General features: G+C 44.9%; 1 protein-coding gene across 2 annotated transcripts in view; it reads right to left on the reverse strand.

The window, feature by feature from the left end:
- Positions 1-27,711, reverse strand: part of CCDC13 (coiled-coil domain containing 13) — a 42,422-nt gene that overhangs the window by 14,037 nt on the left and 674 nt on the right. For both annotated transcript variants that reach the window (XM_056518856.1, XM_056518855.1), the window contains exons 2-9: positions 25,891-26,103; positions 25,341-25,489; positions 21,758-21,900; positions 21,548-21,619; positions 17,122-17,238; positions 16,928-17,032; positions 9,093-9,257; positions 8,023-8,199 (exon numbers count right to left, since the gene is read on the reverse strand). In XM_056518856.1, the coding sequence (XP_056374831.1) occupies positions 8,023-8,199; positions 9,093-9,257; positions 16,928-17,032; positions 17,122-17,238; positions 21,548-21,619; positions 21,758-21,900; positions 25,341-25,489; positions 25,891-26,096 (1,134 nt within the window). In that variant the 5' untranslated portion in view covers positions 26,097-26,103. The remainder of the gene's footprint in view (positions 1-8,022; positions 8,200-9,092; positions 9,258-16,927; positions 17,033-17,121; positions 17,239-21,547; positions 21,620-21,757; positions 21,901-25,340; positions 25,490-25,890; positions 26,104-27,711) is intronic.

Raw genomic sequence — 27,711 nt, forward strand, 5'->3', positions numbered from 1 at the left:
ACCCAGCATTTGTTCAGAACAGCAGGTGCCAGTGCTGGGACCCCCATAATCAGAAATCCTATCCCCTATCCTTTGGATTGCGCGACCAGTTGTACTTTGTGATGACATCACTCATTTTGCCATATAATGTATGGCGCAACTAAAAAAATACTATTTGTGTGGGGAAATTGATAAGAAAACCGCAATTTAGCAAATTTTGGAAGGTTCGTTTTCATGCTGTACACTTTACGGTACAAATGACACGATTTCTTTATTCTGTGGGTCATTACGATTAAAATTAGACCCATGATTACATACTTTTCTATTATTACTAGTACTGCTTATTATTATTATTATTAGTACTGCTTATTATTATTATTATTATTATTATTAGTAGTAGTACTGCTTATTATTATTATTATTAGTACTGCTTATTATTATTATTATTAGTAGTAGTAGTACTGCTTATTATTATTATTATTAGTACTGCTTATTATTATTATTATTAGTAGTAGTAGTACTGCTTATTATTATTATTATTAGTACTGCTTATTATTATTATTATTATTAGTACTGCTTATTATTATTATTATTACTAGTAGTACTGCTTATTATTATTATTAGTACTGCTTATTATTATTATTATTAGTACTGCTTATTATTATTATTATTACTAGTAGTACTGCTTATTATTATTATTATTATTAGTACTGCTTATTATTATTATTATTAGTACTGCTTATTATTATTATTATTAGTACTGCTTATTATTATTATTACTAGTACTGCTTATTATTATTATTACTAGTACTGCTTATTATTATTATTATTAGTACTGCTTATTATTATTATTATTATTAGTAGTACTGCTTATTATTATTATTATTACTAGTAGTACTGCTTATTATTATTATTATTATTATTAGTACTGCTTATTATTATTATTATTAGTACTGCTTATTATTATTATTATTATTAGTACTGCTTATTATTATTATTATTATTAGTACTGCTTATTATTATTATTATTATTAGTACTGCTTATTATTATTATTATTAGTACTGCTTATTATTATTATTATTAGTACTGCTTATTATTATTATTACTAGTACTGCTTATTATTATTATTACTAGTACTGCTTATTATTATTATTATTAGTACTGCTTATTATTATTATTATTATTAGTAGTACTGCTTATTATTATTATTATTACTAGTAGTACTGCTTATTATTATTATTATTATTATTAGTACTGCTTATTATTATTATTATTAGTACTGCTTATTATTATTATTATTATTACTAGTAGTACTGCTTATTATTATTATTATTATTAGTACTGCTTATTATTATTATTATTAGTACTGCTTATTATTATTATTATTAGTACTGCTTATTATTATTATTATTAGTACTGCTTATTATTATTATTACTAGTACTGCTTATTATTATTATTATTAGTACTGCTTATTATTATTATTATTACTAGTACTGCTTATTATTATTATTAGTAGTACTGCTTATTATTATTATTACTAGTACTGCTTATTATTATTATTATTACTAGTACTGCTTATTATTATTATTACTAGTACTGCTTATTATTATTATTATTAGTACTGCTTATTATTATTATTACTAGTACTGCTTATTATTATTATTATTACTAGTACTGCTTATTATTATTATTATTACTAGTACTGCTTATTATTATTATTATTACTAGTACTGCTTATTATTATTATTATTATTAGTACTGCTTATTATTATTATTATTACTAGTACTGCTTATTATTATTATTATTACTAGTACTGCTTATTATTATTATTATTAGTACTGCTTATTATTATTATTACTAGTACTGCTTATTATTATTATTATTACTAGTACTGCTTATTATTATTATTAGTAGTACTGCTTATTATTATTATTATTATTACTAGTACTGCTTATTATTATTATTATTAGTACTGCTTATTATTATTATTATTACTAGTACTGCTTATTATTATTATTAGTACTGCTTATTATTATTATTATTATTACTAGTACTGCTTATTATTATTATTATTACTAGTACTGCTTATTATTATTATTATTATTACTAGTACTGCTTATTATTATTATTATTAGTACTGCTTATTATTATTATTACTAGTACTGCTTATTATTATTATTATTAGTACTGCTTATTATTATTATTATTACTAGTACTGCTTATTATTATTATTAGTAGTACTGCTTATTATTATTATTATTAGTACTGCTTATTATTATTATTATTACTAGTACTGCTTATTATTATTATTATTACTAGTACTGCTTATTATTATTATTATTACTAGTACTGCTTATTATTATTATTACTAGTACTGCTTATTATTATTATTATTAGTAATGCTTATTATTATTATAACTAGTACTGCTTATTATTATTACTAGTACTGCTTATTATTATTATTATTAGTACTGCTTATTATTATTATTATTACTAGTACTGCTTATTATTATTATTATTAGTACTGCTTATTATTATTATTATTATTACTAGTACTGCTTATTATTATTATTACTAGTACTGCTTATTATTATTATTAGTACTGCTTATTATTATTATTATTATTACTAGTACTGCTTATTATTATTATTACTAGTACTGCTTATTATTATTATTACTAGTACTGCTTATTATTATTATTACTAGTACTGCTTATTATTATTATTATTATTAGTACTGCTTATTATTATTATTATTATTACTAGTACTGCTTATTATTATTATTACTAGTACTGCTTATTATTATTATTACTAGTACTGCTTATTATTATTATTACTAGTACTGCTTATTATTATTATTACTAGTACTGCTTATTATTATTATTACTAGTACTGCTTATTATTATTATTAGTACTGCTTATTATTATTATTATTATTACTAGTACTGCTTATTATTATTATTACTAGTACTGCTTATTATTATTATTACTAGTACTGCTTATTATTATTATTACTAGTACTGCTTATTATTATTATTATTATTAGTACTGCTTATTATTATTATTATTAATACTGCTTATTATTATTATTATTATTATTATTATTAGTACTGCTTTAAAAAAAAACACAAACTTTTTAACCAAATTAGTGCGTTTAAAATCCCTCTACAGTGCTCCCTCAACTTACAATGGCCTTAACATACAATAGTTTCAACATACAATGGTCTATTCTGACCAGACTGAACATACAATGTACAGACAGTCCAGATCTGTGATACCTGTCAATGGCCAGAAGAACTGACCAATCAGAATGGACATTCACTGGTAAAACCCCTGTATTACTGAAGCGTATGCACTGACTGGTGTCTGGTAGCGCCCCCTACAGTACAGGGAGGTATTACATGTTCTGTACTCTTTACCTGTATTACTGAAGCGTATGCACTGACTGGTGTCTGGTAGCGCCCCCTACAGTACAGGGAGGTACTACATGTTCTGTACTACTCTTTACCTGTATTACTGAAGTGCATGCACTGACTGGTGTCTGGTAGCACCCCCTACAGTACAGGAAGGTATTACATGTTCTGTACTCTCTACCTGTCCCAGGGTTAGCTGCTCCTTTGGACACCAGGTGAGGGCGACTCCATGTTACTTTTTTGGGACACTGTGTATACTGTACAGGACCCTGAAGAAGCTCCTGTCCTCTACATAGACCAGTGTTTTCCCAAGCAGAGTACCCCCAGCTGTTGCAAAACTACAACTCCCAGCATGCCCGGACAGCCTTTGACTGTCCGGGCATGCTGGAAGTTGTAGTTTTGCAACAGCTGGAGGCTCCATGCTTGGGAAACACTGACATAAACAGTGATTTACAGCTCCCAGCAGATCTTTCTTACTTTTATATATAAAGATTTGCTTTATCTATATTAGTTATCTACTATCTAGATTAGTTATCTATCTATTCTCACTTTTTCTTATTTTTGGATGACATTTTGGTGCCTGTAGAACCAATTACCAGGTTTCCATAGAGTTCTGGTCTCAACATACAATGGTTTCAACATACAATGGTCGTCCTGGAACCAATTAATATTGTAACTTGAGGGACCACTGTATTTTGCTGACCTATAACTATCAGCAGCAGGGAACTGCCGCGCATGACCCGAGCATCATTCCGATGCTCGTGGTCATGTACAGGACGTAAATGTACGTCCTGGTGCGTTAAGTACTGCCGCACAAGGACATACATTTACGTCCTGCATCGTTAAAGGGGTACTCCGGTGGAGAAATTTTTTTTTTTTAAATCAACTGGTGCCAGAAAGTTCTACAGATTTGTAAATGACTTCCACATAATAATTTTAATCCTTCCAGTACTTATCAGCTGCTGTATGCTGCACAGGAAGTTGTGCAGTTATTTCCAGTCTGACCACGGTGCTCTCTGCTGACACCTCTGTCCATGTCAGGAACTGTCCAGAGCAGGAGCAAATCCCCATAGAAAACCTATCCTGCTCTGGACAGTTCCTGGCACAGACAGAGGTGGCAGCAGAGAGCACTGTGGTCAGACTGGAAAGAACTACACAACTTCCTGTGGAGCATACAGCAGCTGATAAGTACTGGAAGGGTTAAAATTATTCTAAAGATTTAATTTACAAATCTGTATAAGTTTCTGGCAGCAGTTGATTTGAAAATATTTTTTTCTACCAGAGCACCCCTTTAATCTCTAAGTATTTTGCTTTATTTAGGATGTACTAAAGGGCTAGAAGGTCTTGTGTGTCTAATGGACTGGAGTCAGGGAGGCCTAAATAAAGTATGTCTGTTCCGAGATGCCCTTCCCCATCTAGAGCGGTGACAGGACACATCATTAAAGGCTGGAGCGGACCGTAAAACCCCCCAGGAATTACCCTTCTATTCTGTCGCAGACCACCAGGGGTTACAATATCTTCGGCTGTATGTCATTTTATTTCTGTATTGTGTTGCAAAAAACATAAAAGTTATAAATAAATACTTTAAAAAAAAAAACACAGGTACAGACACTATATTATAAACTACACTAACTGTACAGCTCCTGTAGCATAGTCAAATAAAAGAAATCCCAGAATACCCCTTTAAATTAGTTTACCATGGTTTATAAACACTGAGAAACACTTAAAGGGGTATTCTAAGATAAGATATATATAAGATAAGATAAGATGTATGATTGCAGGGGTCCCGCCACTGGGGACCCCCGTAATCTCGGTGCAGCCCCCGGCATTGTGTGCTGGGAACTGACCCCGAGATTGGGACGTGATGTCATGCCACACCCCTCCATTCATGTCTATGAGGCAGAGGCAGCGCCCGGCACAGAATGCCCAAGGGCTGCACCAAAATCACGGGGGTCCCCAGCAGCGGGACCCCAGCGAACACACAACTTATCCCCTATCCTTTGGATAGGGGATAAGATATATAAACCCGGAATACCCCTTTAAGGCCGGGTTCACATCACGTTTTTGCACTACAGTTCCCATATACGTTTTCAATTTGAAAACCGTACGGAACCGTATTGAAAACCGTATGCGTTGATTCTCCATTGAAAACCGTATGCCAAACGATGCATCAGGTTGTGTCCATTTTGCATCCTGTACGGTTTTGTCAGTTTTTTTCCCGTACCCAAAACAGTAGCCTACCACTGTTTTTGGTCCGGGTGAAAAACCATGTTGAAACATGGGAGTCAATGGGAACCGTACAGAACCGTATGCGCGTTCCATCGGGTTTTCACCATACGGTTTTTGGCATTGCACATTTTTTTTTCTTGAAAATTTCAATCAAACAAATGAAACTTTATTCATAATGGAATGAAAAGTTAAAAACCTTTAAGTTTTTTCTTAAAAAAACGGATGCAACCGGACATCATTTTTCAAACCGTATACGTTTTGATACAGTTTTAGTCAAGTTTAGAGGAATCCGTTTTTTTTAATCAAAACTCTGATACAGGAACTGTATTGCAGAAGCGTGGTGTGAACCCGGCCTTACATTGGATCCTGATGGACCGAAGATTATTCCCTTTATTCCCATCAGGAAACATCTATCATGTGGTACTGTGAGTGGCATCTGACGGTAATATATATATATATATATGCAGGGATGTGGAATTCCTATCGCCTAGTGCTGGGCGGTATACCGGTATGAACCGGATACCGTATTTTTTCTCTCCCACGGTATGGATTTTTGCCCATACCGCTATACCGGTCGGGCCCCTCCCCCACCCTTCGAGTCAATAAAAAAAAATTAAACTTACCCGTAATGGGGGTGGTCCGGGCCATCCATCCTTCCTGTAGTGTCCGACGGCATTCCGGCTGGAGGGTGAACCGGTCCGGGCTGTCCTTCTTCTCCGGGGGTCCTCTTCTCCACTCAGGGCAGGCTCCGGCCTAGTACGCTGCATAGACGCCGCTACGCCGTGACGTCACTGCGCAGCGGTGTCTATGAAGCGTTACTAGGCCGGAGCCTGCCCTGAGTGGAGAAGAGGACCCCCGGAGAAGAAGGACAGCCCGGACCGGTTCACCCTCCACCCGGAATGCTGCCGGACACTACAGGAAGGATGGATGGCCCGGACCACCCTCCCCGGACTATACCTACAGTAGGCCCTCCAGCTGTTGCAAAACTACAACTCCCACTACTATACACTACTATATAGTCCAACATGCTGGAAGTTGTAGTTTTGCAACAGCTGGAGGCTGTAGGGTTGTTTGCTATATCTATTAAAAAGGGTACTCCACTGCCCCAGTGTTCAGATCATTTAGTTCTGCTACGCCACCTCAATGCAAGTCTCAATGTAAAAAAAAAAATACAGTGAAATACCGTGATACTTTAGTTCCGGGCGCCTAGCAGGTGAATTTTTCTGGCCCTTAGCTCGGCTTAGGGCAAGCAGAGCCGGACCTGACAAGTGTGGCGACGCTCAGCAGTCTGTATGGAGCGGGCTCCCGACTCCTGCCCGCTCCATACTCTGCAGCCCCCGGCTGATTTCAGTAGCCGGGGACAGCCACTAATAGCCAGCATGCGGCATTCGCCAAGATCCTGGCTGGACTAGGCTCTATCAATGGAGCGCAGAGCACACAGATCAATGGGGTTCAATAGAACTCTATTGATCTGTATGAGGAATCTAATGATTCCTCCTAAAAGTCTAATAAGGTGTAAAAAAAAAATAAGGTTTAATAGAAGTTTAAAAGACACACATTAACCCCTTCCATGTTAAAAGTTCAAATCACCCCCTTTTCCTATATAAAAACATGTAAACATAATAATAATAAACATATTTAGTATCGCTGCCTGCGTAATTGTACGAATTATTAAAATATAACATTATGTATCCCATACGTTAAATGACGTAAATGTACAAAAAAAATACCAAACCACAGAATTGCAATTTTTATAATATCCCAGAAAAAAAAAGTTAAAAAGTGATTAAAAAGTCAGATCAATACCAAAATGGTACCGATACAAAAAAAAGATTATGGCGCAAAAAATGAGCCCTCATACAGTCTGGTATGCAAAAAAATTTTTTTTTTTTTTTAAAAAAGCTACAGGGGTCAAAAAATGGCAATAAAAAAAAAATTAAAAAAAGTTTTAAAATTTGTAAAACATGGTGGAAACGATACAAATCTGGTATCGCTGTAATCAGGCCGGTCTAAAGTACCAAAACAACATGTTAGCTCAACCACAAGGTAAATGGCGTAGAAAAGAAAACCACCAAATTTGCTAAATTATCTTTTACTATTTCTATTTCACTTCACCGATTATATATATATTTTTGTTTTTGTTTCGGAGAATATGTTATGGAACAATTAAAAGGTGTCATTATAGTAGGTAGTTTATGGTTATTATAGGGCGAGGAGGAAAAAACGACAGCGTAAAAGCGAAAATTGGCCGGGACAAGTGGATCGTCATGAAGGACAAGTAGATTTTGCTCCGTTTTAGTCCCGTGGACAAGTCGTTTTTTATTGAATTTCCACACCCCTGATATGTCATATATAAGTGTATACCGGAGGTAATGACTCGGTGTGAATAGGACGTTACCAGCAAAGCGTCAATCAGCTCGTCGTCGTGTTTCCCCTTATCGAGCAGCGTCACCATCTGCATCTTCAGGGTCTTCAGGTCATTAGACAGAGACTTGTTTCTGGCCTTTGTGGCATCCAACTTCTTTTTCAGCTCCTCGTGTTCTTTCTTTAGAGCGTCATGTTCTCCTGTTAACCTCTGCAGAAAACAGAACATAAGTCACTGTACGGCAGTGTATCTCAACCAGGGTGCCTCCAGCTGTGGCAAAACTACAACTCCCAGCATGCCCGGACAGCCGTTGGCTGTCCGGGCATGCTGGGAGTTGTAGTTTTGCCACAGCTGGAGGGCCGCAGTTTGGAGACCACTGTATATATTTAGATGATTTATACTTAGAAGCACGGAGTTCACACATCGGGGCAACTCCCCATCATGAATGCAGAGAAGAAAATTGGCAAATCGTTTCCCGCTTCCACTAGAATTCAACGGTTTTCTTAGAACATCAATAAAAGCAGAAAAAAAGGTTTTTCTTAATCCATAAAAAAAAAATAAAAAAATAAAATAAAAATGAAACTCCAACATGTTTTGAACTTTAATAGTTCTTACTCATGGTGCCCTGAGTAAGAACTGTAAACATTCGAAACATGTTGGCGTTTTCTTTGTATTTTTTATGCATTAAGAAATGTGTTTTTGTTTTTTCGAATGTCCTAATGAACTACTGGAAACTGTAGACTTCGCATATTTATTTTTACCATAGTGCAGTGATTTACAACTAGAGCGCCTACAGCTGTTGCAAAACTACAATTCTGGGCATGCTAGTTTTGCAAAAGCTAGAAGAGCATTGGTTGGGGAAACTGCCATACAAGACGCCCAACAACAGACCCTCCACATCCTAAGGAGTAAAGTATACCTGTATATCTCCAGTCATACATATAAATGCGCACACTAAGCTAAAAAAATAAAAATAAAAAAAAATAATAAAAAAATAAAATAATAATAAAATAAAAATAATAATAATAAAAAAAAGTAAATGACACCAGAAAGTGTAGCCATATTGGTCATCACTTTCTGAATGGTCCTTTATAGCAGATCACCTCTATGGTTTCTTTCCTCTCTTTCTCCACGCTGCGGATCCTGAATAAGTTCTTTTCTTGAGCAGCGAGTCTCCTTGGTACAGAAATACCGAACATCTCCTCTTCTAGGCTGAGCTCAGAGGCCGGAGTCCTTACCTGTCCCAGCTGACTCTCCAGCTCCCGCACCTGAAGGAAGACAAGAAACACGACTACTAGAGATGGATGTGATATAGTGTCCTACCTTATATGAGTGACAGTATTATATATACAGGATGTAACTCAGGATCAGTACAGGATAAGTAATGTAATGTATGTACAAAGTGACCTCACCAGCAGAATAGTGAGTACAGCTCTGGAGTATAATACAGGATATAACTCAGGATCAGTACAGGATAAGTAATGTAATGTATGTACACAGTGACCCCACCAGCAGAATAGTGAGTACAACTCTGGGGTATAATACAGGATATAACTCAGGATCAGTACAGGATAAGTAATGTAATGTATGTACACAGTGACCTCACCAGCAGAATAGTGAGTACAGCTCTGGGGTATAATACAGGATATAACTCAGGATCAGTACAGGATAAGTAATGTAATGTATGTACACAGTGACCTCACCAGCAGAATAGTGAGTACACCTCTGGAGTATAATACAGGATGTAACTCAGGATCAGTCTGGATAAGTAATGTAATGTATGTACACAGTGACCTCACCAGCAGAATAGTGAGTACAGCTCTGGAGTATAATACGGGATATAACTCAGGATCAGTACAGGATAAGTAATGTAATGTATGTACACAGTGATCTCACCAGCAGAATAGTGAGTACAGCTCTGGAGTATAATACAGGATATAACTCAGGATCAGTACAGGATAAGTAATGTAATGTATGTACACAGTGACCTCACCAGCAGAATAGTGAGTACAGCTCTGGAGTATAATACGGGATATAACTCAGGATCAGTACAGGATAAGTAATGTAATGTATGTACACAGTGACCTCACCAGCAGAATAGTGAGTACAGCTCCGGAGTATAATACAGGATATAACTCAGGATCAGTACAGGATAAGTAATGTAATGTATGTACACAGTGACCTCACCAGCAGAATAGTGAGTACAGCTCCGGAGTATAATACAGGATATAACTCAGGATCAGTACAGGATAAGTAATGTAATGTATGTACACAGTGACCTCACCAGCAGAATAGTGAGTACATGTTACGCCGAGCGCTCCGGGTCCCCGCTCCTCCCCGGAGCGCTCGCTACACTCTCGCTCCCGCAGCGCCCTGGTCAGATCCACTGACCGGGTGCGCTACGATACCGCCTCCAGCCGGGATGCGATTCGCGATGCGGGTGGCGCCCGCTCGCGATGCGCACCCCGGCTCCCGTACCTGACTCGCTCTCCGTCGGTCCTGTCCCGGCGCGCGCGGCCCCGCTCCCTAGGGCGCGCGCGCGCCGGGTCTCTGCGATTTAAAGGGCCACTGCGCCGCTGATTGGCGCAGTGGTTCTAATCAGTGTGTTCACCTGTGCACTCCCTATGTATACCTCACTTCCCCTGCACTCCCTCGCCGGATCTTGTTGCCATTGTGCCAGTGAAAGCGTTCCCTTGTGTGTTCCTAGCCTGTGTTCCAGACCTCCTGCCGTTGCCCCTGACTACGATCCTTGCTGCCTGCCCCGACCTTCTGCTACGTCCGACCTTGCTTCTGTCTACTCCCTTGTACCGCGCCTATCTTCAGCAGTCAGAGAGGTTGAGCCGTTGCTAGTGGATACGACCTGGTCACTACCGCCGCAGCAAGTCCATCCCGCTTTGCGGCGGGCTCTGGTGAACACCTGTAGTGACTTAGAACCGGTCCACTAGCACGGTCCACGCCAATCCCTCTCTGGCACAGAGGATCCACCTCCTGCCAGCCGGCATCGTGACAGTAGATCCGGCCATGGATCCCGCTGAAGTTCCTCTGCCAGTTGTCGCCGACCTCACCACGGTGGTCGCCCAGCAGTCACAACAGATAGCGCAACAAGGCCACCAGCTGTCTCAACTGACCGTGATGCTACAGCAGCTACTACCTCAGCTTCAGCAATCATCTCCTCCGCCAGCTCCTGCACCTCCTCCGCAGCGAGTGGCCGCCTCAGGCCTACGACTATCCTTGCCGGATAAATTTGATGGGGACTCTAAGTTTTGCCGTGGCTTTCTTTCACAATGTTCCCTGCACTTGGAGATGATGTCGGACCAGTTTCCTACTGAAAGGTCTAAGGTGGCTTTCGTAGTCAGCCTTCTGTCTGGAAAAGCTCTGTCATGGGCCACACCGCTCTGGGACCGCAATGACCCCGTCACTGCCTCTGTACACTCCTTCTTCTCGGAAATTCGAAGTGTCTTTGAGGAACCTGCCCGAGCCTCTTCTGCTGAGACTGCCCTGCTGAACCTGGTCCAGGGTAATTCTTCCGTTGGCGAGTACGCCGTGCAATTCCGTACTCTTGCTTCAGAACTTTCCTGGAATAATGAGGCCCTCTGCGCGACCTTTAAAAAAGGCCTATCCAGCAACATTAAAGATGTTCTGGCCGCACGAGAAATTCCTGCTAACCTACATGAACTCATTCATCTAGCCACTCGCATTGACATGCGTTTTTCCGAAAGGCGTCAGGAGCTCCGCCAGGATATGGACTTTGTTCGCACGAGGCGTTTTTTCTCCCCGGCTCCTCTCTCCTCTGGTCCTCTGCAATCCGTTCCTGTGCCTCCCGCCGTGGAGGCTATGCAGGTCGACCGGTCTCGCCTGACACCTCAAGAGAGGACACGACGCCGCATGGAGAATCTCTGCCTGTACTGTGCCGGTACCGAACACTTCCTGAAGGATTGTCCTATCCGTCCTCCCCGCCTGGAAAGACGTACGCTGACTCCGCACAAAGGTGAAACAGTCCTTGATGTCAACTCTGCTTCTCCACGTCTTACTGTGCCTGTGCGGATATCTGCCTCTACCTTCTCCTTCTCCACTAAGGCCTTCTTGGATTCCGGATCTGCAGGAAACTTTATTTTGGCCTCTCTCATCAACAGGTTCAACATCCCAGTGACCAGTCTAGCCAGACCTCTTTACATCAATTGCGTTAACAATGAAAGATTGGACTGTGCCGTGCGTTACCGCACGGAACCCCTCCTAATGTGCATCGGACCTCATCACGAAAGAATTGAGTTTTTGGTCCTCTCCAATTGCACTTCCGAAATTCTCCTTGGACTACCCTGGCTTCAACACCATTCCCCAACCCTGGATTGGTCCACAGGGGAGATCAAGAGTTGGGGTACCTCTTGTTTCAAGGACTGCCTTAAACCGGTTACCAGTACTCCCTGCCGTGATCCTGTGGTTCCCCCTGTAACCGGTCTCCCTAAGGCCTATATGGACTTTGCTGATGTGTTTTGCAAAAAACAAGCTGAGACTCTTCCTCCTCACAGGCCTTATGACTGTCCTATTGACCTCCTCCCGGGCACTACTCCACCCCGGGGCAGAATTTATCCTCTGTCCGCCCCAGAGACTCTTGCTATGTCTGAGTACATCCAGGAAAATTTAAAAAAGGGCTTTATCCGCAAATCCTCCTCTCCTGCCGGAGCCGGATTTTTCTTTGTGTCCAAAAAAGATGGCTCCCTACGCCCTTGCATTGACTACCGCGGTCTTAACAAAATCACGGTAAAGAACCGCTACCCTCTACCTCTTATCTCTGAACTCTTTGATCGCCTCCAAGGTGCCCACATCTTTACCAAACTGGACTTAAGAGGTGCTTATAATCTCATCCGCATCAGAGAGGGGGATGAATGGAAAACGGCATTTAACACTAGAGATGGACACTTTGAGTATCTGGTCATGCCCTTTGGCCTGTGCAACGCCCCTGCCGTCTTCCAAGACTTTGTTAATGAAATTTTTCGTGATCTCTTATATTCCTGTGTTGTTGTGTATCTGGACGATATCCTGATTTTTTCTGCCAACCTAGAAGAACACCGCCAGCATGTCCGCATGGTTCTTCAGAGACTTCGTGACAATCAACTTTATGCCAAGATGGAGAAATGTCTGTTTGAATGTCAATCTCTTCCTTTCCTAGGATACTTGGTCTCTGGCCAGGGACTACAAATGGATCCAGACAAACTCTCTGCCGTCTTAGATTGGCCACGCCCCTCCGGACTCCGTGCTATCCAACGTTTTTTGGGGTTCGCCAATTATTACAGACAATTTATTCCACATTTTTCCACCATTGTGGCTCCTATCGTGGCTTTAACCAAAAAGAATGCCAATCCTAAGTCATGGCCTCCTCAAGCGGAAGACGCCTTTAAACAGCTCAAGTCTGCCTTTTCTTCTGCTCCCGTGCTCTCCAGACCTGACCCATCTAAACCCTTCCTATTGGAGGTAGATGCCTCCTCAGTAGGAGCGGGAGCGATCCTTCTACAAAAAAAATTCTTCCGGGCATGCTGTTACTTGTGGTTTTTTTTCTAGGACCTTCTCTCCGGCGGAGAGGAACTACTCCATCGGGGATCGAGAGCTACTAGCCATTAAATTAGCACTTGAGGAATGGAGGCATCTGCTGGAGGGATCAAGATTTCCAGTTATTATTTACACCGATCACAAGAACCTCTCCTATCTCCAGTCTGCCCAATGGCTGAATCCTCGCCAGGCCAGGTGGTCTCTGTTCTTTGCCCGATTTAATTTTGAAATTCACTTTCGGCCTGCCGATAAGAACATCAGGGCCGATGCTCTCTCTCGTTCCTCGGATGCCTCGGAAGTAGAGCTCTCTCCGCAACACATCATTCCTCCTGACTGCCTGATCTCCACTTCTCCAGCCTCCATCAGGCAAACTCCTCCAGGGAAGACCTTCGTCACTCCACGCCAACGCCTCGGAATCCTCAAATGGGGTCACTCCTCCCATCTCGCAGGCCATGCGGGCATCAAGAAATCCGTGCAACTCATCTCTCGTTTCTATTGGTGGCCGACTCTGGAGACGGATGTTGTTGATTTTGTGCGGGCCTGCACTGTCTGTGCCCGGGATAAGACTCCTCGCCAGAAGCCCGCTGGTCTTCTTCATCCTCTGCCTGTTCCCGAACAACCTTGGTCTCTGATTGGTATGGACTTTATTACAGACTTACCCTCATCCCGTGGCAACACTGTTGTTTGGGTGGTCGTTGATCGATTCTCCAAGATGGCACATTTCATCCCTCTTCCTGGTCTTCCTTCTGCGCCTCAGTTGGCAAAACAATTTTTTGTACACATTTTTCGTCTTCACGGGTTGCCCACGCAGATCGTCTCGGATAGAGGCGTCCAATTCGTGTCAAAATTCTGGAGGGCTCTCTGTAAACAACTCAAGATTAAATTAAACTTTTCTTCTGCTTATCATCCTCAATCCAATGGGCAAGTAGAAAGAATTAACCAGGTCCTGGGTGATTATTTACGGCATTTTGTTTCCTCCCGCCAGGATGACTGGGCAGATCTTCTACCATGGGCCGAATTCTCGTATAACTTCAGAGTTTCTGAATCTTCTTCCAAATCCCCATTTTTCGTGGTGTACGGCCGTCACCCTCTTCCCCCCCTCCCTACTCCCTTGCCCTCTGGTTTGCCCGCTGTGGATGAAATAACTCGGGATCTTTCCACCATATGGAAAGAGACCCAAAATTCTCTCTTACAGGCTTCATCACGCATGAAGAAGTTTGCTGATAAGAAAAGAAGAGCTCCCCCCATTTTTTCTCCCGGAGACAAGGTATGGCTCTCCGCTAAATATGTCCGCTTCCGTGTTCCCAGCTACAAATTGGGACCACGCTATCTTGGTCCTTTCAAAATTTTGTGCCAGATTAATCCTGTCTCTTATAAACTTCTTCTTCCTCCTTCTCTTCGTATTCCTAATGCCTTTCACGTTTCTCTTCTTAAACCACTCATCATCAACCGTTTCTCTCCTAAACTTATCTCTCCCACTCCTGTCTCCGGTTCTTCAGACATCTTTCCTGTAAAGGAGATACTGGCCTCCAAAAAGGTCAGAGGAAAAACCTTCTTTTTGGTTGACTGGGAGGGCTGTGGTCCTGAAGAGAGATCCTGGGAACCTGAGGACAATATCCTAGATAAAAGTCTGGTCCTCAGGTTCTCAGGCTCCAAGAAGAGGGGGAGACCCAAGGGGGGGGGTACTGTTACGCCGAGCGCTCCGGGTCCCCGCTCCTCCCCGGAGCGCTCGCTACACTCTCGCTCCCGCAGCGCCCCGGTCAGATCCACTGACCGGGTGCGCTGCGATACCGCCTCCAGCCGGGATGCGATTCGCGATGCGGGTGGCGCCCGCTCGCGATGCGCACCCCGGCTCCCGTACCTGACTCGCTCTCCGTCGGTCCTGTCCCGGCGCGCTCGGCCTCGCTCCCTAGGGCGCGCGCGCGCCGGGTCTCTGCGATTTAAAGGGCCACTGCGCCGCTGATTGGCGCAGTGGTTCTAATCAGTGTGTTCACCTGTGCACTCCCTATGTATACCTCACTTCCCCTGCACTCCCTCGCCGGATCTTGTTGCCCTTGTGCCTAGTGAAAGCGTTCCCTTGTGTGTTCCTAGCCTGTGTTCCAGACCTCCTGCCGTTGCCCCTGACTACGATCCTTGCTGCCTGCCCCGACCTTCTGCTACGTCCGACCTTGCTTCTGTCTACTCCCTTGTACCGCGCCTATCTTCAGCAGTCAGAGAGGTTGAGCCGTTGCTAGTGGATACGACCTGGTCACTACCGCCGCAGCAAGTCCATCCCGCTTTGCGGCGGGCTCTGGTGAAAACCAGTAGTGGCTTAGAACCGGTCCACTAGCACGGTCCACGCCAATCCCTCTCTGGCACAGAGGATCCACCTCCTGCCAGCCGGCATCGTGACAGTACAGCTCTGGAGTATAATACAGGATATAACTCAGGATCAGTACAGGATAAGTAATGTAATGTATGTACACAGTGACCTCACCAGCAGAATAGTGAGTACAGCTCTGGAGTATAATATAGGATATAACTCAGAATCAGTACAGGATAAGTAATGTAATGTATGTACACAGTGACCTCACCAGCAGAATAGTGAGTACAGCTCTGGAGTATAATACAGGATATAACTCAGGATCAGTACAGGATAAGTAATGTAATGTATGTACACAGTGACCTCACCAGCAGAATAGTGAGTACAGCTCTGGAGTATAATACAGGATATAACTCAGGATCAGTACAGGATAAGTAATGTAATGTATGTACACAGTGACCTCACCAGCAGAATAGTGAGTACAGCTCTGGAGTATAATACAGGATATAACTCAGGATCAGTACAGGATAAGTAATGTAATATATGTACACAGTGATCCAACCAGCAGAATAGTGAGTACAGCTCTGGAGTATAATACAGGATATAACTCAGGATCAGTACAGGATAAGTAATGTATGTACACAGTGACCTCACCAGCAGAATAGTGAGTACAGCTCTGGGGTATAATACAGGATATAACTCAGGATCAGTACAGGATAAGTAATGTAATGTATGTGCACAGTGACCTCACCAGCAGAATAGTGAGTACAGCTCTGGAGTATAAGACAGGATATAACTCAGGATCAGTACAGGATAAGTAATGTAATGTATGTACACAGTGACCTCACCAGCAGAATAGTGAGTGCAGCTCTGGAGTATAATACAGGATATAACTCAGGATCAGTACAGGATAAGTAATGTAATGTATGTACACAGTGACCTCACCAGCAGAATAGTTTTGGACTATAAGTTTATGTTGAGCCATACTTGAAATAGATATCATAAAGGATGCAGTATATATTACAGCCAGTAGGGGACAGTTCATACACAATTGTTTCTGTTACTTGCACCCACACTTCAGTGTCTACTCACCCTGCCTTGTAATGCAAGTATCTGTTGAGCTCGCCCCCTCCAGCCGCCCGCTGAGGACAGCAGCTGAGAAATGTTCACATCTTCACCAATCTCACTGGTTAATACCTGTCGGTCCATGTGATAATATAGATAGTATAAATCTTCTATTATAGAGAAGTATATACATAACACATCTTTACTATGAGGGGTCATACCTTGTGCGCCATCTTCAGCTCCTGCCTAGTGCTCTGGATCTGGTTCCGATATTCGGTCAGTTTGAGGTTGGCCGCGCCAAGCTTCTCCTGTAAGGCTTTCATCTCGGAGCTGTCCGTCTGAGAACATGTAAAGAAATAAAGTTATTACAGTGTCACACACATGGGTAGCATAGTTTTTAGTTTCCCGTTCTTCTTTATATGGGTCGGAGCTATGTTGTTTTCTTGTACACAGCTCCAAATCCTCTGCTTCTCATGACAGTCATAAACTTACATGAGAAGACTCTGTCCTCCTGCAGCCACCACCAGGGGGAGCTCATTGCATAATGTTACATAACAGAATACAGTTATCGCCATCTAGTGGTCACTGCAGGAAGCCCCTATGGTGTTTTAAATCTATGTCTATTCAGGGGATTTGGAACTGTGTATCAGAAAAACAAAGCTTATCAACTGTAAAACTATATGAGGGAATGTGTCAGCACAGAATGCTAGACCTATATAGATGTGAAAACATGAAATGGGGTTCAAAGGAGCACTAGAATGGGGAGCAAAGGAGGGCAGAGGATTCTAGAATGGGGAGCAGAGGAGTCTGAGGAGGGCAGAGGAGTCTAGAAGGGGGAGCAGAGGAGTCTAGAATAGGGAGCAGAGGAGTCTGAGGAGGGCAGAGGAGTCTAGAATGGGGAGCAGAGGAGTCTGAGGAGGGCAGAAAAGTCTAGAAGGGGGGAGCAGAGGAGTATAGAAGGGGAGCAGAGGAGTTTGAGGGGGCAGAGGAGTCTAGAACGGGGAGCAGAGGAGTCTGAGGGGGCAGAGGAGTCTAGATGGGGGAGCAGACAAGTCTAGAATGGGGAGCAGAGGAGTCTGAGGGGGCAGAGGAGTCTATAATGGGGAGCAGAGGAGTCTGAGGAGGACAGAGGAGTCTAGAATGGGGAGCAGAGTAGTCTGAGGAGGGCAGAGAAGTCTAGAAGGGGGAGCAGAGAAGTCTAGAAGGCGGGAGCAGAGGAGTATAGAAGGAGGGGGCAGAGAAGTCTAGAAGGGGAGCAGAGGAGTCTGAGGGGGCAGAGGAGTCTAGAATGAGAAGCAGAGGAGTCTGAGGAGGGCAGAGAGTCTAGAAGGGGGAGCCGGGGGTCTGAGGGGGAAGAGGAGTCTAGAACGGGGGAGCAGAGGAGTCTGAGGGGGTAGAGGAGTCTAGATGGGGGAGCAGACAAGTCTAGAATGGGGAGCAGAGGAGTCTGAGGAGGGCAGGAGTCTAGAAGGGGGAGCAGAGGAGTCTGAGGGGACAGAGGAGTCTAGAAGGGGGGGGAGCAGAGGAGTCTGAGGGGGCAGAGGAGTCTAGAAGGGGGAGCAGAGGAATCTGAGGTGGTAGAGGAGTCTAGAAGGGGGAGCAGAGGAGTCTGAGGGGACAGAGGAGTCTAGAAGGGGGGGCAGAGGAGTCTGAGGGGACAGAGGAGTCTAGAAGGGGGAGCAGAGGAGTCTGAGAGGGCAGAGGAGTCTAGAAGGGGGACCAGAGGAGTCTGAGGGGACAGAGGAGTCTAGAAGGGGGGGGAGCAGAGGAGTCTGAGGGGGCAGAGGAGTCTAGAAGGGGGAGCAGAGGAATCTGAGGTGGTAGAGGAGTCTAGAAGGGGGAGCAGAGGAGTCTGAGGGGACAGAGGAGTCTAGAAGGGGGGGCAGAGGAGTCTGAGGGGACAGAGGAGTCTAGAAGGGGGAGCAGAGGAGTCTGAGAGGGCAGAGGAGTCTAGAAGGGGGACCAGAGGAGTCTGAGGTGGCAGAGGAGTCTAGAAGGGGGAGCAGAGGAGTCTAGAAGGGGGAGCAGAGGAGTCTAGAATGGGGAGCAGAGGAGTATAGAATGGGGAGCAGAGGAGTCTAGAAGGGGGAGCAGAGGAGTCTAGAAGAGGGAGCAGAGGAGTCTGAGGGGGCAGAAGAGTCTAGAAGGGGGAGCAGAGGAGTCTAGAAGGGGGAGCAGAGGAGTCTGAAGGGGCAGAGGAGTCTAGAAGGGGGAGCAGAGGAGTCTAGAAGGGGGAGCAGAGGAGTCTGAGGGGGCAGAGGAGTCTAGAATGGGTAGCAGAGGAGTCTGAGGGGGCAGAGGAGTCTAGAAGGGGGAGCAGAGGAGTCTGGAGGGGCAGAGGAGTCTGAGGGGGCAGAGGAGTCTAGATGGGGGAACAGACAAGTCTAGAACGGGGAGCAGAGGAGTCTGAGGAGGGCAGATGAGTCTAGAAGGGGGAGCAGAGGAGTCTGAGGGGACAGAGGAGTCTAGAAGGGGGGTGGGAGCAGAGGAGTCTGAGGGGGCAGAGGAGTCTAGAAGGGGGAGTAGAGAAGTCTGAGGGAGCAGAGGAGTCTAGAAGGGGGGAAGCAGAGGAGTCTGAGGGGGTAGAGGAGTCTAGAAGGGGGACCAGAGGAGTCTCAAAGCAGGGAGCAGAGGAGTCTAGAAGGGAAAGCAGAGGAGTCTGAGGGGGCAGAGGAGTCTAGAGTGGGAAGCAGAGGAGTCTGAGGGGGCAGAGGAGTCTAGAAGGGGGAGCAGAGGAGTCTAGAACGGGGGAGCAGAGGAGTCTGAGGGGGCAGAGGAGTCTGAGGGGACAGAGGAGTCTAGAAGGGGGGGGAGCAGAGGAGTCTAGAATGGGGAGCAGAGGAGTCTGAGGAGGGCAGATGAGTCTAGAAGGGGGAGCAGAGGAGTCTAGAAGGGGGGTGCAGAGGAGTCTGAGGGGGCAGAGGAGTCTAGAAGGGGGAATAGAGAAGTCTGAGGGAGCAGAGGAGTCTAGAAGGGGGGAGCAGAGGAGTCTAGAAGGGGGGCAGAGGAGTCTGAGGGGACAGAGGAGTCTAGAAGGGGGGGAGCAGAGGAGTCTAGAAGGGGGGCAGAGGAGTCTGAGGGGACAGAGGAGTCTAGAAGGGGGATCAGAGGGTGAAGAAGAAGCGTGGATGGGAGTGCGGAATCCTACAGCAGTCTATAGGCTTTAATATGCGGCGGAATTCTGCAAGCGGAAATTCTACCGTGTGAACAGCCCCTAAGGCCAGGTTCACACCTCAGAATCTCCAGATGGAAAAATTCCGTCAGAGATTCCGAGTGCGGCCAGCGAGGACTGAATCAGTCGGCACTAGGACCGCGCGGACATTGCCGGCCCCCAACTGTCCAGAGTAGGAGCAAATCCCCATAGCAAACCTATCCTGCTCTGGACAGTTCCTAAAATGGACAGAGGGGTCAGCAGAGAGCACTATGGTCAGACAGAAAGGAAATTCAAAAAGAAAATAACTTTCTGTGGAGCATATAGAAGCTGATAAGTACTGGAAGGATTAAGATTTTTTAATAAAAGTAATTTACAAATCTGTTTAATTTTCTGGCACCAGTTTTCCAGGGGAGTACCCCTTTAATTTGAGGCGGAATTCCGCAAGCGAAATTCTGCCATTTGAATACACCCTAAGGGGGCAGAGGAGTCTGAAGGGGAAGAGTAGTTTGAGGATGGCAGAGCAGTCTGGAAGGGGGGCAGAGAAATATGAGGGGTCTGGAGGGGGGCAGAGAAATATGAGGGGTCTGGAGGGGGGCAGAGAAATATGAGGGGTCTGGAGGGGGGCAGAGAAATATGAGGGGTCTGGAGAGGGGCAGAGAAATATGAGGGGTCTGGAGGGGGGCAGAGAAATATGAGGGGTCTGGAGGGGGGCAGAGAAATATGAGGGGTCTGGAGAGGGGCAGAGAAATATGAGGGGTCTGGAGGGGGCAGAGGAATATGAGGGGTCTGGAGGGGGGCAGAGAAATATGAGGGGTCTGGAGGGGGGCAGAGAAATATGAGGGGTCTGGAGGGGGGCAGAGAAATATGAGGGGTCTGGAGGGGGGCAGAGAAATATGAGGGGTCTGGAGGGGGGCAGAGAAATATGAGGGGTCTGGAGGGGGGCAGAGAAATATGAGGGGTCTGGAGAGGGGCAGAGAAATATGAGGGGTCTGGAGGGGGCAGAGGAATATGAGGGGTCTGGAGGGGGGCAGAGAAATATGAGGGGTCTGGAGGGGGGCAGAGAAATATGAGGGGTCTGGAGGGGGGCAGAGAAATATGAGGGGTCTGGAGGGGGGCAGAGAAATATGAGGGGTCTGGAGGGGGGCAGAGGAATATGGGGGGTCTGGAGGGGGCAGAGAAATATGAGGGGTCTGGAGGGGGGCAGAGCAGTCTGGAGGGTAAATGAGTCTTGGGGAGACTGTGCCTTTATTTCTGCTTTTTATTAAAATAATCCAGTTTTATGCTGGAGTTTACCCCAACAGCTCTCATGTATTTGTCCAGCATTGGGGCGGGGAATATTGCGGATTGTGATCTGAGACCACCACTGACTTTCAGATCAAAGGGAGAACGTGCCAAAGGTGTCAGCTCTGTCTTTATAGTGGAGTCTGAGATCACAGATTTATTTATACCCCATGAGACGATCTTTGAGGCTGGATTTCTCCTTATAAACTCACCGGCGTTACATCTGCAGAGCGGGGGGCTTTCAGCTCAGCCCCTGAGGAGTCGGGAGGATTCGAGTTCTGAAGCTGCAAAATAAATTCACAACCCCCAAGTGAAATTTGCCGCCTATTACAGGTCAGGTGCCCCCCCCCCCCCCCCCCATATTCTCTACTTCATTCACTTTGCCCGGACCATGGATACATTTGGGTCATGTGGGTCTTTACCTCTCGCTCCAGCGCCTTCACTTTGTTATTCAGTTGTCTCACTTTACTCTTCTCACTCTCCATTTCGGCGGTCAGCTCCCGATTCTTTTTGGACAATTCTACAATTTTTGTGGCAGCAACATCTCCAGCCAGGCCCACCGTCCCTACAGTCAAAGACACAAGGGTGAGTGACAGAATGGCTGCCACTTCATGTAATGCACCTCCCATTATTCATAGGATGGTTTACCAGTTAGTACTCCCGCCGCTAAAATCCCTAGTGGTGTAAAGAAGTTTGTTCTTAAAAGGCTACTCCGCCCCTAGACATCTTATCCCCTATCCAAAGGATAGGGGATAAGATGTCAGATCGTGGGGGTCCCGCCGCTGGGGACCCCCGGGATCTCGGCTGCAGGACCCACCTGTTGCGGCTTCCGGCAGCGCTGGAGGCTCTCATCCTAACACCTAACGACCACGGTGACGTGAGAGCGTGACTTGATGACTCCGCCCCCATGTGCCGTCATGCCCCGCCCCCTCAATGCAAGTCTATGGGAGGGGGCGTGACGGCTGTCACGCCCCCTCCCATAGACTTGCATTGAGGGGTGGGGCGTGACGTCACACAGGGGCGGAGTCGTAACGTCACGATCTCACGTCATCGTGGTCGGGAGCCGAAGCCTCCAACGTTTCCGGAAGCCGCAACAGGTGGGTCCTGCAGCCGAGATCCCGGGGGACCCCAGCGGCGGGACCCCCACGATCTGACATCTTATCCCCTATCCTTTGGATAGGGGATAAGATGTCTAGGGGCGGAGTACCCCTTTAACCACTTGAGGACTCAGGGCATACCTGTACATCCTGAGTCCCATTACCAGGGCTTAAAGCGTTCTCACGAGTGGAGAACGATTCCAACCCCTTGGGTCCCGACTGCTATCAGCATCCCGGGACCCAGAGTTAATGCCGGGCATCACCGATCGGGCCTGGCATTAACCCTTTAGATGCCACGATCAAAGTTGATCAGAGCATCTAAAATGAAAGTGAAAGAATCCCAGCAGCTCAGCGGAGCTGATTGGAATTATCGCGAAAAAATCGCGATGTCCCGATCAGCTAAGAGGACGGCGAGAGGGACCTCACCTTCCTAATCGCTGTCCGATTGGTGACCTATTGCTTCAAGCCTGCCATGTAGGCATAGCATTGATCAGTGTATGCAATCAGAAGATGTCATGGTATAGCCTCCTAAGGGGGCTAAAAAAGAATAGTAAAAAGTGTAAAAAAAAATAAAAAAGTTAATATGTGTGAATAAGCCCCTCCCCTAATAAAAGTCTGAATCACCCCCCCCCATTTCCAATTTTTTAAATAAAATGATGTAATAAAAAATAAAAATAATCATATGTGGTACCGTCGTGTGCGTAAATGTCCGAACTATTAAAATATAAGTTTAGCTTAACCGCACGGTCGATGGTGTATACGTAAAAAGATACCAAATTCCAAAATTGTGCATTTTTGGTCATTTCATATACCTTACAAATATTCATAAAAAGCAATCAAAACGTCCCATCAAAACAAAACTGGTACCGAGAAAAACTACAGACCACAGCGCAAAAAATGAGCCCTCATATAGCCCTGTATGCAGAAAAAAAAAAGTTATAGGGGTCAGAAGATGACAATTTTATACATACTATTTTGGTGCATGTAGTTATAATTTTTTTAAGTAGTAAAATAAAACAAAACCTACATAAATTGGGTATCCTTGTAACCGTATGGACCTACAGAATAAAGATAAGGTTTAATTTTTACCGAAAAGTGCACTGCGTAGAAAAGAAGATCTAAAAAGTTGCAAAACTGTTTTTTTTTGTTTTTTTTTTTTTATTTCACCCCACAAATAAGTTTATTTTTTTTGTTTCGCCGCAGATTATGTTATAAAATAAGTAATGTCATTACAAAGTACAATTGGTGACGCAAAAAACAAGCCCTTATATGGATCTGTAAGTGCAAAATTTAACGTGTTAGGATTTTTAGAAGGGGAGGAGGAAAAAACGAAAATTTTTTGAGACCTTAAAGGGGTACTCCGCTGCTCAGCGTTTGGAACAAACTGTTCCGAACGCTGGAGCTGGCGGCGGGAGCTCGTGAAGTCATAGCCCCGCCCCCTCATGACGTCCCGCCCTGCCCCCTCAATGCAAGTCTATGGGGGGGGGGCGTGACAGGGACGTCATGAGGGACGGGGCTATGACGTCACGAGCTCCCGGCTCCAGGTTCGGAACAGTTTGTTCCAAACACTGAGCAGCGGAGTGCCCCTTTAATTCTTTCTTTGTGTGTGTGTGTGCACTATTGTTCTTTTGGTCGGTGTCTATTTCGGTGCTTCCCAACCAGGGTGTCTCCAGCTGTTGAAAAACTACAACTCCCAGCATGCCCGGACAGCTGTCCGGGCATGCTGGAAGTTGTACTTTTGCAACAGCTGGAGACACCCTGGTTGGGAAGCACAGCTTTACTTACTGACTATGTTACTGACAAAAAAGTTGAGTCAGTTCTACAACTAGTCCATTCACCGTTCTACTCACAAGGGGCATTTGGGGACCCCCATACTCTTGATGGGTAGAGGTCGTAATTAGAGATGAGCGAACTTACGGTAAATTCGATTCGTCACGAACTTCTCGGCTCGGCAGTTGATAACTTTTCCTATGTAAATTAGTTCAGCCTTCAGGTGCTCCGGTGGGCTGGAAAAGGTGGATACATTGCTAGGTAAGAGTCTCCTAGGACTGTATCCACCTTTTCCAGCCCACGGGAGCACCTGAAAGCTGAACTAATTTATGCAGGAAAAGCCATCAACTGCCAAGCCGAGAAGTTCGTGACGAATCGAATTTACTGTAAGTTCGCTCATCTCTAGTCGTAATGGTTTAACCCACAGGGATCATACCATTAAGACGTATGTTGTGGATAAGTGATTAACGCTGTTAGTTGGCCCTTTATATACCTGGGGTTCTATGGTTTAAAAAGTACCTGTCACCAAATAAACTTATCTAAAATAACTCAGGCTATGTTCCCTAACTACTCCTAAACACTGCTCCCACCCCTAAAAAAATGTCAGAGCTTTAAAAAGCTGTGTATCCTCCCGTTCTTCTTGCTCACATAGTGCAATCTCCCAGCAGAAGAAAGTGGGCGTTTCCCAGCAGGCATGACATCACTGAAGCCTGCTGAGGGACCACTTCTGCCCTTACATTGCTGCAGTGCTGTGATAAGTAGAAGACCTCAGGCTCTATGCATCTTTCAGTCTGTGCAGCTTTCAGTGAGACTCTTTGCAGCTTTCAGGGAGGCTCTGTGCAGCTGTCAATCAAGCTCAGTGCAGAGAAACACTTCCTGAGTTTGGTCTCCTGCCAGGCCGGGAGGAGACCAAACTCACTGTATTAATTGTAGTAGGGAACAGAACAGAGCCCCCTAGTGGCCATTTTTTTCCATTACATTTTAAACATATTTCTGTTGATAATTTTAAAAGCAAGTGAATGGGAAAGTGTCTGCTAATTACACAAGGAACACTATACTAAAAGTTGTATTTGGTGACAGGTACTCTTTAAAATTTTAGGATATAGATCTTATGTTGGCGGTTGTATGGTGAAGTCACCTGCCAGCGCCATCTTGTTGTCTTCTACTTTCCTTCTTAGATGTTTAATCTCGAACTCTTTCTCCTTGAGGAGTTTGTGTAGTCGCCCGTTCTCATCCTGCAGCTCCCGGATCTGACTCTGCAGCTGCTCGTTCTCATCTTCCAGGAGCCTGTAATGTGGAGAGATCATAATATATATATACATATAAATATATATATATATTGTATCACCCTACAAGATCTGTCAGCAGTAGATGGAGCAGACGGCGGCCATAATGATAAGTCACCAAGAGCCCGTAACGTGGAGAGATTATATATACTGTATCACCCAACATCATCTACAGCAGTGCTTCCCAACTGGGGTGCCTCCAGCTGTTGCAAAACTACAACTCCCAGCATGCCCGGACAGCCAAAGGCTGTCCGGGCATGCTGGGAGTTGTAGTTTTGCAACAGCTGGAGGCACCCTGGTTGGGAAACTCTGATCTACAGTGACCATCAATGACATCTGTCAGCAGTAGATGGAGCAGACGGCGGCCATATTGATAAGCCCCCAGGAGCCGGAGGTTCCCACCTTTTCCCCAGCTCACTGGAGGACTCAGTGTCCGTCTGCAGCAGGTTCAGCTGGTCCTGAACACCAAACGCTTCGGCCTTCCTGACGTCCTCGCTGATCTTCTCTCTCTTTCGCTCCATCAGTCTCTGCAGACGCTTCTGCTGCTGCTCCTGTAGAGCCCTGAACTGCACCCGCAGGTTCTCATTCACTGTGGAGTCCGACTCCATGATGGCCCTGTATAGAAATGTATTGTTATAGGGGCACTCTGTCATTGTTATGGGGGGAAGCACTCTGATTGTTATGGAATCTGTGGCTGTGATGGGGGCACTCTGTTATGGGGAGCTGTGGCTATAATTGTTATGGGGACATTTTTGTTGTTATGGGGGCACCCCTATTGTTATGGGGAGCTGTGGCTGTCATTGTTAATGGGCACTGTGACTGCTATGGGGCACTAAAATTGCTATGGAGCACTGTGATTGTTATGGGGCACTGTGATTGTTATGGGGGCACTTTGTTATGAGAAACTGTGGCTGTCAGTGTTATGGGGGTGTTGTGATTGCTATACGGCACGCTGGTTGTTATAGGGCACTGTGATTGTTATGGGGGCACTCTGTTATGGGGAGCTGTGGCTGTCATTCTTAGGGGGGAACTCTGATTGATATGGGGATATGTGGCTGTGATTTTTATGGGGGACGCACTCTGATTGTTATAGGGGCACTGTGATTGTTATGGGGGCACTGTGATTGTTATGGGGCACTGTGATTGTTATGGGGCACTGTGATTCTTATGGGGGCACTGTGATTGTTATTGGGGCACTGTGATTCTTATGGGGGGCACTGTGGTTGTTATGGGGGCACTGTGATTGTTTTGGGGGCACTTTGCTTGTTATGTGGACACTTTGATTGTTATGGGGAGCACTGTCATTCTTATGGGGGCACTGTGATTGTTATGAATCACTGTGTCTCTTATAGGGGGCACTGTGATTTTTATGGGGAGCACTTTGATTGTGTTGGGGAGCACTGTGATTGTTATGGGGGGCACTGTGATTCTTATAGGGGCACTGTGATTCTTATAGGGGCACTGTGATTCTTATAGGGGCACTGTGATTGTTATGGGGGCACTGTGATTCTTATGAGGGGCACTGTGATTCTTATGGGGGGCACTGTAATTCTTATGGGGGGCACTGTGATTCTTATGGGGGGGGCACTGTGATTCTTATGGGGGGGCACTGCGATTCTTATGGCGGGCACTGTGATTCTTATGGGGGACACTGTGATTATTATGGGGGACACTGTGATTCTTATGGGGGGGCACTGTGATTCTTATGGGGGGGCACTGTGATTCTTATGGGGGGCACTTTGATTCTTATGGAGCACTGTGATTCTTATGGGGGGCACTGTGATTCTTATGGGGGGGCACTGTGATTCTTATGGTGGGGGCACAGTGATTCTTATAGGGGGGGGGCACAGTGATTCTTATGAGGGGGCACTGTGATTCTTATGGGGGGCACTTTGATTGTTATGGAGCACTGTGATTCTTATGGGGGGCACTGTGAGTCTTATGAGGGGCACTGTGAGTCTTATGGGGGGCACTGTGAGTCTTATGGGGGGGCACTTTGATTCTTATGGGGGACACTGTGATTATTATGGGGCTCTGCGATTATTATGGGGGACACTGTGATTATTATGGGGGCACTGTGATTATTATGGGGCTCTGCAATTGTTATGGGGGGCACTGTGATTATTATGGGGGGACACTGTGATTCTTATGGGGCTCTGCAATTGTTATGGGGGGCACTGTGATTATTATGGGGGACACTGTGATTCTTATGGGGCTCTGCAA

The sequence above is a fragment of the Hyla sarda genome, chromosome 5 (assembly GCF_029499605.1).
Source record: "Hyla sarda isolate aHylSar1 chromosome 5, aHylSar1.hap1, whole genome shotgun sequence".
NCBI lineage: Eukaryota > Metazoa > Chordata > Amphibia > Anura > Hylidae > Hyla > Hyla sarda.